The sequence below is a fragment of the Pangasianodon hypophthalmus genome, chromosome 12 (assembly GCF_027358585.1).
Source record: "Pangasianodon hypophthalmus isolate fPanHyp1 chromosome 12, fPanHyp1.pri, whole genome shotgun sequence".
NCBI classification, from domain to species: Eukaryota; Metazoa; Chordata; class Actinopteri; order Siluriformes; family Pangasiidae; genus Pangasianodon; species Pangasianodon hypophthalmus.
The window spans coordinates 6,171,744-6,183,929 of NC_069721.1; the positions used below are offsets into that span (position 1 = coordinate 6,171,744).

General features: G+C 39.6%; 1 protein-coding gene across 2 annotated transcripts; it reads left to right on the forward strand.

The window, feature by feature from the left end:
- The first annotated feature begins 124 nt into the window (after positions 1-124).
- On the forward strand, positions 125-10,601 carry kif22 (kinesin family member 22). 2 transcript variants are annotated; one of them, XM_026914642.3, is made up of 13 exons: positions 125-320; positions 885-1,077; positions 1,397-1,524; positions 2,703-2,857; positions 3,748-3,957; positions 5,710-6,103; positions 6,188-6,308; positions 7,412-7,532; positions 7,635-7,839; positions 8,425-8,513; positions 9,994-10,215; positions 10,325-10,384; positions 10,483-10,601. In XM_026914642.3, the coding sequence occupies exons 2-13, from the start codon at positions 887-889 to the stop codon at positions 10,510-10,512; spliced, it is 1,926 nt and encodes a 641-aa protein (XP_026770443.1). In that variant the 5' UTR covers positions 125-320; positions 885-886; the 3' UTR covers positions 10,513-10,601. The 2 variants fall into 2 exon arrangements, with proteins under 2 accessions (XP_026770443.1, XP_053094782.1); XM_053238807.1 differs by lacking the exon at positions 125-320 and adding an exon at positions 399-682.
- Positions 10,602-12,186: the final 1,585 nt, after the last annotated feature.

Consider the following 12,186-nt stretch of genomic DNA (forward strand, 5'->3'; position numbering starts at 1 on the left):
AAAAGGGGAAAAGTGACATTGCCCATGTAAAACTGCAGAGGGCGCTCCGGCTCTGCAGATGGATCCCCATTAACCCCCATAGTACCGCTGAAGGAAATGAGCATGCGGGTTAGTCGGTAGCGGATTGGTCCGTTGCTCAGTAAGTGGGCGGAGACTCTACATTTGAAAATAGCTGTTGTTCGGGGACACGCGCGCGCGCGCAATAGAAATCACTTATTAAGCTTATGGAGGACAAATTCTCTCATCTGATAAATTAACAAAATAATAGGTTTAACTGGTTTCCCTTAAGATCGTTTAAACGTAGTTGGGCTGGACAAGCGGTAAGTTTGTTTTAAATCGCCTCAAGTCTCGGTGTTGTACTTAGAAACGTCCAGGAAAAAAAAACTTAGCTAGCTAGCTTAGCTAAAAATATCACACTGCAGATAGACGTTAATTTATGTGGAGCTGTGGTACAGTTCTGAATGGTTTAGTGCATGTGCATTGTGCATGTCGTGTGCTGTATGAAGTGTAAAAGCTGCTGCTTAATGGCCTTAGCGGCACATTAGGTGTAACATTATAGGGTTAAATCTCAAATTAGTTGGTAGATATATTGCTTGTTCGATGGCTTCTAGTAGCTAACATAACAAACAGAAGCCCGTGTAACTTTGGGCAGCAAGACAACATTTGGTTAACACTAACAAACGTTAGTTAACACTTAATTATTTATTGTGGAACCAGAAAACTACCTACATGTAACATGGTATCTAACGTTACAATGAGTTAAAGAGTTTCCCAGCTAGTTGGTTAGCTGTGGTAGCAAACTAACTAGCTGTTTCGGAAATTAATGAACTATGCTCTAAACATAGGTGGTATAAATTGCTGATCTATTTCTGTTTCTCTGTTAGAAATGGCACAGCGTGTTGCCGTGAATGATGCCGCTGGGTCTAAACGGACCGCCAGGGTTCGAGTGGCGGTGCGGCTGCGGCCCTACATGGACAAGCAAGACGAGAAAAGCGAAGGGCCCTGTGTCCGAGGACTTGGACCTCAAACTCTAGAGATAGTCAACTGGAGAAACGCCACTGAGACTCTACAGTATCAGTTAGTTGGGCATTTTATTCGTTTTTACTCTCCCTACAAACAATTGTCCTTTAATTATTTAAGGATTTGTCCTCTTTGTTGTTATTACTCGAAGCATCTTAACAGGTCTCGGTCTGTGTGTGGTAGACCCTGATTTGGTAGCTGGTGCTGAGATCAAGGTTTCTCCCTGTAATTCAGCCACTGGCTCTTACTGTGCCTGCTGGGGACATTTGGGGAGAAAACAGTTTATATTCAGTCTTTGCTGATTGTCTGGATGTTGAGCATTCTCAATCTCAGCATTTGGTGTTCTCACTTTATTACGCCCTTGTGCTTTGTGTAGGTTTGACGTGTTCCATGGAGAGCAGACCACTCAACAGGAAGTGTTCTTGTCTTCGGTGAAGCCCATTATCCCCCACATTCTTAACGGCCAGAATGCCAGCGTCTTCGCTTATGGACCCACTGGAGCCGGTACGATACGCAGATTCGTTACTGAAAAGCTCTACACTGTTCTTTATAGCCCAGAGTACTGTATTTTTTTTCCCTTTCTTCCTCCAACGTCCCAACCATTGAACTGGTGACATAAAAGCGTAGAAGCTGATATGTAGAGATAAAACTGTTGTATGACACATTGTTAAAAAATCATCCAGTATTTAATACAGCATCATAATGCTAAACAAATTGAGATTTGTTAGTTCTTTAGTGCCAGTGATCCGTGAGTAGGATCTGAAGAGATTCGCAAACTGCCAATACCTAAATGGCATCAGGAATATTAGTGCCTTGACTTCTGTGTAAAAAGAGATTGGACTTTAATATGGTGGACAATCTAATGGTCATCTTTGTTATGGTTCTAACCAGGTACTCTGTTAGAGACACAATAGGCCTTAGTTGATGAAGATTATTCAAAGATTGTACATTTATAAACATCCACTCTATTACAGAAACTATTCAGCAGAGAAAGCAAAAAAAAAAAAAAAACTGAAATTCAAAAATGTTATTTTTGAAATCTGATCTGAAAGGATACAGTGGACAGCCAGACAATTCTCACTTTTCCTTTAGAATATAAGTCATGGTTGTACGGATGTGACTTAATTTTATTTGTGAAATTATTTACTTATTTAAGAAATCAAGAAAGACAGCATGGGGTAAAAACCAGAAGGAAGGCACGTTTGGAGATGCGAGCACCTTAACATAGACCTTCCTAAGTACAGAAGAGTGACTGGACATTAGCTTGTGTAGAAAGCGTAATCTAAGTTATTATAAGATATTGCTTGCCTGCTCCATACTATCAGTTGCAGCCACATTGTTACTGCAGCAGCCCATGTGGTTATGCAAGAGCAGTCCAAAGAAATTTATTGGACTTGGTTCCTTGCAGTGTAGACACTATAAAGATTGACAGCATCAAAAGTATATTATATTAACTAATATTTCTACTCTTTCTGACGTGTAAAGAACAGAGCACATCTACATTCTCTGATTATCTACCCATGTTTGTTAGTAGGTTTGTTTGTTTTTTGTTTTTTTTGGACATCCCTTCAATCTTATTTTATTTGTTCATATGATTTTGTTTGGTGTTTCTCACTGTGAATTTTCCAGTTATGTACTGTGTCAGCTCATTAGTGACCATTTTTTGATCGTTTTCTCTATAGGAAAAACCCACACAATGCTGGGCAGTCAGGAGCAGCCGGGCGTGATCCCCAGAGCTGTTCGTGAGGTTTTCCATCTGGTGCGCACTCAAGTGAAAGACCAGGATGAATGGGAGTTCTCTGTAGGCATGTCATATTTAGAAATCTACAATGAAAAGGTAATACTGCCACGTATTACAGATTCCTTGATTTATAGCTATATTTTTACTTCCACTTTCCTGTAAATTATGATCATACCTGCCACAAAAACTTACTCACTCTCACTCACTGTAGCTGTTTCAGTTTGTACCCATATGCAGCAGTTTCTGATGAACTGTAGTCAGTCCAGTTTCCCATAATATAAATAAATAAGAAATGTAAGCTGTTGTATGAATCAGACTGACTGATTGATTTATTAATTTAGACTCTGTCTCCCCAGTACTGGTCAAATCAAAAAGGTGAATTTGCCCAGTTGCAATTTCTCACTTGAATGGGAAAGTACATGAGTATGTGTTAAAAGAAATTTAATTTAAAGGAAAATTTGCCTCAGGTAGTAGTTAATTTTACTTGGTATTGATCACATTTTTCTATCCTAACTTTAATTTGCAAACTCAAACAAAGTGTGAGCCGATATAAAATGGCTGTGGTGTCATCTTTCTGTGGCCTGATACCACAGTTTGTACCTAGGCTCGTTTAGGGCAGGACATTGTCATCAGAAGTAGTCTGAAGCCCTTAGCAAACCCTAGACTGTTGTGGGCTGGAGATACAAGTCTACAGAAATCTTGGTGCATTGGTCCTGGGGAAAGAAAACAAGTGCAGAAACACCCTAACAAAATCGGTAAAGGTCGACAGCTAAGCATTCTATGGCTTTAATTCTCCCGTTGCACTTAACTTGGCTGATATGAGACAACTGATTACCCCGCTCCCAGTACATTACGTACATATAAATAATCCTGTCATTCCCAAGGAATTATTGGTTTAAACATCATGTGTGCTAGTGCTGCTGTGTGAAAAGTATGTTGTGTATTTTTTGTGGTTTGGACTGCTGAAGTCTGTTCTGTGTTTGCAGGTTTTGGACCTTTTATCCCCTAATTCTCAGGATCTGCCAATCCGTGAGGACAAGGATAAAAACATCATCATTCCAGGCTTGACTCACACTTCCCTCTCGTCTTTCTCTGATTTTCACACCCACTTCGTGCCAGCCAGTCTGAACCGCACCACAGCCTCCACCAAACTAAACCAGCGCTCCAGCCGCAGTCATGCAATCCTCCTCATCAAGGTATCGTCATCAGTCCTGCCTCCTGTAGCTGCATGTCCCTTTTTACTTAAAGCATCTTAACAGGTTGTGGTCTCGGTGTGGTAGACCATGATTTGGTAGCTGGTGCTGAAATTAGTGTTCTCCCTGCAAAAAAAAAACCTCACTGGCTCTTCGTGTGCCTGCTGGGGAAAATTAGGGTGAAAACACCTGTTAAGCAGGTACTTCTGAATATGCTAGTACCTGTCTTGCTCTTCTCCATATTGCTAACCAGTATGGTACACTGTGATCAGGGAAACTGAAATATTTAGTGTTTCCATTACGCTATACTAGCTTACATAATGCCATCAAAACATTCTTTTCAGACGTAGCCTCCCCCCAACACACACACACACACACACACACACACACACACACAGTTTTCAAGCATTATCCTTACCATATTTCTAAAAGAAACCTGGCAACACTTATTGTACTTATAGTTAAAAGTATTCATTTCACCAAATAACATGTTTGTGATTTAATGAAAATATATGTGGATTATCTTAACTTGTACACAAAATAAACATGCTGAAATACATATGTAATTATTTTGAAAATGCAACCAAAAGACAGAAAGGAGACAGACAGAGAATTTCTTGATTTATTTCAACTGCAAATATCACTCTTAGCTCTCTTTTGAACAATTCACTATCCCAGCTTTGTTAGCCCTGTAAAATCTTCTAATAAATGTTTTGTAGTCCAACATCCCAGGCTGAGGTCCAGCAATGGCCACCTGACAGCAGACATCCAGGTGAACATCAGTCAGCCCGTTTGTCAGTTTGAAGCGGTCTGCACCTCTTATATATAATAATCCTGTGGAGTAGACTGTGTGCACTGAGCTTCTTTTGGGGCGGTCTGAACTACTCTGTAGAACAGCGTTTTTTTTGTTTTTGTTTGTTTTTCTGTTTTTTGTTTTGTTTTTAAATATGGAAAAAGCACTTTGACCAGTGTTTCATTTAATCAGAAAAGACGTTACGTGTGAAAGTTTAGCTACCAAGCATGATACCAATAACTAACATTAGTTCAGTCGAGATATCTTTATGTAACGTCAACTAACTAGCTTCGCTTGACAACGTAACTTAATTTCTTTAGTTGTAAAATAGGCTACATTAGTTACATCTTTTCTCTGTTTGCTATTGCAATTGTAAGAATTACTCCATAACAAAAAAAAAAAAAAGTTTATACTTTCATAGGCTTGCCTTATCAATGGTTTGCAACTTGCTTATCCAAGCCGATGGTTGTAACTACCACCCCGAGTTGATGGTACAAAGAAATATCCAATCAGCTGTTTGATTAGCTTGGCAATGAGCATCTGTCACACACCAATCACAAAAACGTTCATCCAAACACTGATTGTTGATTGGCAGGTCAATCTTGTTGCCGGCTTACCTTACTGTTCGAGATCACACCACCTCTGTCCTTAATAAAACAGAATGCTCATAATGAAAGTATTTAGTATTTGCATTGCTTCAGTGATGTGGCATTAAATGTTGTAAATCTTGAAATACCAAGTTGTAAGAAGCTATTGTATTACCCAAAACTGTGATGACGACTTGTATATTTAATACCATGAATTTTCAGGTAGTTATGAATGAAAGCTAGTAATGATTTATAATAAGATGAGCAGGAGAAATAACGCTTACCCATTCCTGTTGGAATTTATTTTTGGTAACCCTTTGGATCAGTCACAAGTTCTGTATGTCATCATACTATCGTCTGTATTTATTACCTCAGGTGGTGAAATGTCAGCGTGTTCCTCCTCACCGACAGCAGACGGGGAAGTTATATCTTGTGGACCTTGCTGGCTCTGAGGACAACCGACGCACAGGAAACCAAGGCATCCGCTTGAAAGAAAGCGGTGCCATAAACTTGTCTCTGTTCACCCTCAGCAAGGTTGTGGACTGTCTAAACACAGGGACTGGGGGGCGTGTGCCCTACAGGGATAGCAAGCTCACCCGTCTTTTACAGGACTCGTTAGGTGGTTCAGCTCATTCAGTCATGATCACAAACATTGCCCCTGAATATAAGTACTATTTTGATACATTCACTGCCCTCAACTTTGCCGCCAAATCCAAACAAATCATCAACAGGCCATTTGTCAGAGAGACCGTGATGGCCCCAACGAATGGTGAGCATCTTCAATCCTTTGGGCTCGGTTTGTGTAGCTCGTTGAAAGCATTTATTTGATAGATATGTGGATCTTTTCTTTCAGCTGCAGGAAAGAGGTCTAGAGAGGAGCAAGATGCTGGGGGATCTGGAGAACCCCAGAATAAGAGGCTGAAGGAAGGCAAGAAAGTGGAGCAGCAATCACCCCCACTCACACACCCCCATAGGTATGTTGTCTAGATCAGTGTGGGTTTAAGGGCCAACACCAGCATAGAGAGCAATTGGCAATAAACGGAGATATTGTATTGTAACAACTATGTTATAAACAGAGTACACCTATAGTTAACCTTTTAGGATTCCAGGGAGCAGAGTTTCATTAGAATGTGTACATAAAATTTGAACATGAGGGTAAAAATCTGTCCCTCGTTTCTTGGACAAACCAAAAATCTTTCCACTGTTCTGAAAGGCATTTCATATTCCATAGTTTTAGTTTGTTTTGGACACTTCTCAAAAGCAGATCTGATAAACCATAAGACCAAGACTTAACAAACAGATGCACTAGCATCATGATAAATGTGTGTATTAAAAGACCATGCTGTCCTGTTATGAAAAATATGGCCAGTGTGGTCTTGTCTGTGGCCAATGATGTTTAATTTTGATGTTTGTTTAGCACTTTAAACAGGTCCTGGCCTTGTGTGGTAGGCCATGATTTGGTAGCTGGTGCTTAAAACAATGTATCCCCATAGCGAAAACCAGCGGTTCTTTGTACCTTTTGGCTCATTATTGGGGAAGACATGTTTATCTGTGGCTGTATCAGTCTTGAATAATTTCTGTATGTAAAGGTTTGGATGAAACAGTTGGAAAATGGCTAGTTTGATTTTTAAGGGTTGTAATAAAAGGCCTGGCAGACCTTAGCTGAACTGATTTTCAGTTATCTGTTGTCTTTCAATTATTTATTTAGCTTATAGCAGAGTCACTAGAAATACTATAAATTATTCACTAACTACAGAGAAACAAATAGGAAAGAAATGTAGTTATAAGAACAGTGTAAGTCTGGACCCACCAAATGTGTGGCATTTTTGCATCTGCAAATGGTCAGACTGCATCAAGGTGAGCTGTAATTGGAGAACAGTTGAATCGGTTTCTTCCTTGTGAAAACACGAGCATGTGACATTTACGTACACCCTAAATTACATGGGTGTACTGATAAAGTCCCACAGTGGTGAGCTACATTGTATTGCGTGTATTAAAGCTTATTATTATTATTATTATTATTATTATTATTACTATGACTACAGCAAAGTTCCGTGTCTGTAACCTGGTCTTTCAGCCCAGTGGATTCCTCAGTTTTGGATAGACTTATGGCTCTGGAGAAATTGATGTTGGGCACCCCCGAGAGAGAGAGGCTCAAGTTGCTCAAAACAGTTGCCCAGTCCCGCAAAGAGATACAGGTTGCTGAATAATAAATATTCCTTTATGCATTATAGTCATTTTGATAAAGCTCTGGTTCTGTATTACTCAAAGGTGCCCTCTCTGAAACCTATCCTTTACAGAGGTTGAAGGAGAAGCAAAAGGAGCTGGAGGAGAAGGCAGAGATGTTGAACAAACTAACAGGAGGCCAGAGTGGAATGAAAGATGAAAGGGAGGAAACACCAAGCAGCATATCTCTCTTCAAAACAGATCTGCCCCCCCTCCAGCGGAAACAGTCCGTTTCAGCAAGACCCAGGAAACAGCAGGCAATTGTCACCCCATTACAGGGTAAGATCCACAGGTAGTGGTAATTAGGACTATACTAAAATTTAAACTGAAGGTTCCTTGAAAAATGTATGTTAATTGTCCAAAAAAAGGAAATGCAAATTTTTTGCAATATTTACCTTAACCAACAAAATGTTCTATAATGCAGAACAGTAAATTATTTTGGGTAGACTGCAGGAGACCTCAGAAGGTATTGGACATGCATGCATGACAGCAAAGATTTAAGTAAGGGCTGTAAAATAACTAAAATAACGGGAACATTTGGGTAGTACAGCAGGTGGTGGTAGTACAGAAGATAAGTTCAGCAAAGGAATATAGCATTCAGTGGTAATTTAACACTTAGTCAGCCTTTTTGTCTTTTATGAAAAAAGCTCTTCATGAGGTAAAAAAGGAAATAGTTCTACATTCCTCATTTCTATACTATACCATTTTTTTTTCATACATTTAAGATTTATTTATTAAACTTGCACTTGTTTGTAACATATTATTTACTTCAAAACCAGATAATCCACATAAATCAATTATTTGGGAGTGAGTTGCCATTTTAAATATCCTTTATATACTCTTCTTTGTCCTTCGTATGCCCAGTGTCGCAGGTGCAGCCCCTGCAGGATTGTGCTGTGGTCTGTAAGCCATCTCAAACTATTGACAAGAAGAAAAAACGCACCAAGACAGAGGTCAGAATTTTTTTTTTTTTTTACATATGTTCTTCCTTGTTGTGTTTTCATAAATAATCAATTAATGGATTTAGTTATAGGTTCTTCCCCAGTTGCACTTAACATTTAGGTTATGAAGAGATAAAACATGTTTTTTCAGTATTACCAGAGACTTTGTAGGAGTAGAAAAGGTTCACTGGTTGAAAAATGAATGCGATAGCGTAGACTTGTGTGATATCTATTTTATTGTCCCTATGCCATATAACGTTGCCATGATATCAGTGGAGTTTACTCTGATTATAATATTGTACTGTATTACTGGACCTGCCTCCCTTTACACATTTTGTATGGGAGTTCTGCAGTTTAACATTGGAGTATACTAATGCAAGTTATCACTCAGAAATGTGCTGTAAGAGCAGTCTTTTCTGCCCAATATAATTAAGCAATATTGCACGAGCAATCATGCTGTGGATGCTGTGGTACTGAATATCAGCATATCAGCATGGCTGGTATTCAGTACAACAGCAAGATCGCAAGTGTTTAGAACACTGTGCGTGTGTGTGTGTGTAGGAGAACTCGGAAAAAGGGCTTCATGCTAGTTTTATTCTTCTGTTCTTTATTTCACCCGTGAGTGCTTCCATATACTACATCTAAAAAAAAAAAAAAAAACAGACAAACTCCACTCACAGCTCCTTCGAGGCGAGTGTGTTTGTGTTGGCTTAGTCAGTGCCATCTCTCTCTGGCACACTGCCCCTGCTGAGAGGAAAAACACACATAAGTAGGCTGCCAGTAATAAACCACAGGTGGGAACAATCATGCATTGCCTGCTGGTTTAACCCTGCACTCTCCGTCCACTGCCGATGCTTGACCACGCCCGTGGTGCCACAAAGTGACCCTGCTTTTTATCCACCTTACTGTGCAGTGCAGAAGTAACAGTCAGGTTAATTCCACACTTGAATGGAATGATTTGCGCAGGTGGTTTGAACTCTCCAATATTAACTGGCGCTACCTGGAAGCCCTGCCAGTCTTATGTGTTCTCGTCCAACCTCGCACGGGCACACTCAGGAGTGGACCGGGGACCAGGGCTTACAACCAATTTGTAAAAGGATTATATCAACAGCGTAGTGTTATTTCATGTGTGTGTTTACTGTGCATTACTGCAGAATCACTTAATCTACCATCAGACTGAGTTTTTGCGCTTGCTGCTGCAGTTCCTGACTATGCAGCTGACATTACACCCTCCCTGACTCCCCTTAAACCTGAAATGGTGGAAATGCTAGTATTAAATGTATTAAGTTGACTAATTAAAACCAGCAAGCCAACCACCTTGTTTTATTGAAGAGCCGACATATTTTTAATGTTACATGCTAATCCCTAGGCTTGTGTGATTGATTTTACCCTGCTTACAATTTTACATTTAAAAAAAATTGCAGGTAGTCAATTATTTTGTGCAATTATTATGGTTTCTTTAATTTTCTTTGTCCATTTGTTCTTCGTCCAGATCTCAGAGGGTAAGGAGAACAGCGGTCTGGAACCAGTCTGTGAGGAAGAGGCAAACTGGGAGTCAAGGTTAGACTCGTCTTTATTAGACCAGTCTAAGAAAAAGATTCTTCAGACACTCAACTCAGGCTCGCTCAAAGAGCTGAAGAGTCTGCAACTCATTGGTGACAAGAAGGCTAAACTTATCCTGGGCTGGAGGGAAATCAATGGAGATTTCACACAGGTAGAGATAAAAAGCTAAAGGTTAACATAAATAGTTTGAAGCATGCAGCTGAGAAATCAGTTCATGATGAGCTATTCTACTATTGTTCTGACTGTTGTCCTCTTACTAGGTGGAAGATTTAAAGAAAATTGAAGGCATTACAGATAAACGTTTTTCATCTTTTATCAAGGTAAGAGTAAGCATAAAACACCGTAACAAAATAAAATTGACCGCTTTGTTTGTACTTCATGTTTGTAAAATTAAAATATTCTATTTCCTCCTCCACAGGCTAACATTCTAAGTGCGATGGGGAAGTGATTGTGTGTGAGCGAGCGATCGTGTGTGTGTGTGTGTGTGTGTGTGTGTGTGTGAGCGAGCGAGCGAGCAAGCGAGAGAGAGACACCATGATGTCTCTTTTTTTTTTTTTTTTTTAATCTTGAATTTCTGTAAATAATTTTTTTTTTTTTTTTTAAATAAACAAACATGTTCCATTTCATGTTACATTTACGCCTTTTATTTAACTGTCACTATACATGTATGGTATGATTCCATCCAGTGATAAACATGCTGCTTAATAAAAGCTGCTGCAGAGCGAGACTGCACTTGTCGGTTTTATTTTTGCCTGATCGTCTCAGTTTTATTAAGATGACATTTGTCTGGACTTTTTTAATCCATGAAAGTCTGAGCGTTAAAATTTCCTGTCTAGCTGAATCCCATGGCCTGAAAAGAAAGATACTGTGACTTGACATCCAGCAATCAAGAAAATAGCACATAGATTATATTCTGCCTAACTTAACTGGGCAAAGCATTGCAAAAAGGTAATGTAAGTAATGATGCGTAAAGGAAATATTCTGTATCCTCTTATTATAATGACTAGATCCTGGGTATTGCATCTTTTCAATCCCCTTGTCCCTATAGAGAGACGAGTAACTGCAAATCTGTGTGAAGTTCTTCTTACTGATCACCTTAATCCTGTAATGAAATATTTCTACCCTGATGGGATTGCTCTCTTCCATGATGACCCTGCCTCTATCCAGAGGACACAAGGACACAGTCATGTTATAGCCTTTACAGTCACTAGATGTGGGCAGTGTTGGCTCAACAGTTAAGGTTCTGGGTTACTGATCAGAAGATGGGGGTACAAGCCCCAGCATCACCAAGCTACTACTGTTGGGCCCTTGAGCAAGGCCCTTAACCCTCTCTGTTCCAGGGGTGCTGTATCATAGCTGGCCCTGTGCTCTGACCCCAACTTCCTAACAAGTTGGGATCTGTGAAGAAAAGAAACTGACAAATAAAATGGCTTCCTCTTCCGATATCAACCCTGAGGGAGATTATAGAGTAACCACCACCATTATCAAAACACTGAGGGAATATTTCATGTTCAGATGTATGAATGAAGAGAATGTAGAATCTGTGCCAATACTGAATCTGTTCTGGTGGCACAACACATTACTAACACACTTCATGTTGCTTATTCTTTTAATCTGTCGACCTTAATACCGCCAACGTGTTATTTTGCACGTTTTCTGTTTTGTTTGTGTCCATAAGGGGGCGTAAACGTACAACACTACCTTTCAATAAGCAACTGCATTGTTCTTGTTAAACTCGTCTTAGAGCTGATCTTGTATTTAAAAGATTCTGAGATCATAGGATATATGATAGTATACAGTATATCCATGTAGACCACAGAGTGGTTTAACTTTTTTTTTTTTAATTAAAGAAAATGTATTTTCAGTGGGGGAAAAAATTTGTTTTCAAAAAAGCTTCAGTGTTGCACCACAAGCACAATTTTGTGTGCAGGGGTTTTTCTAAGCTCCTGTCCCTGTGCATACTATCCTACTCATTAGTATGCCCAAGTAGTACACTACATAGGGGCATTGTCCTATCATTATAAATACAGCCTAACAGGTGATGCACTTCCTGTGGACTCCAATGGGCAATGCGATTTAAACAAAAACCTTAAAGATAGTCATATAGTCAATAACGTCATAC

Bases quoted from the DNA above. Each gene is read 5' to 3' on its own strand.
- kif22 (XM_026914642.3), top strand. From the start codon at position 887: ATGGCACAGCGTGTTGCCGTGAATGATGCCGCTGGGTCTAAACGGACC. The intron at 6,104-6,187 runs GTGAGCATCTTC...CTTTTCTTTCAG, and splicing joins CGTGATGGCCCCAACGAATG to CTGCAGGAAAGAGGTCTAGA. The intron at 10,385-10,482 runs GTAAGAGTAAGC...CCTCCTCCACAG, and splicing joins GTTTTTCATCTTTTATCAAG to GCTAACATTCTAAGTGCGAT.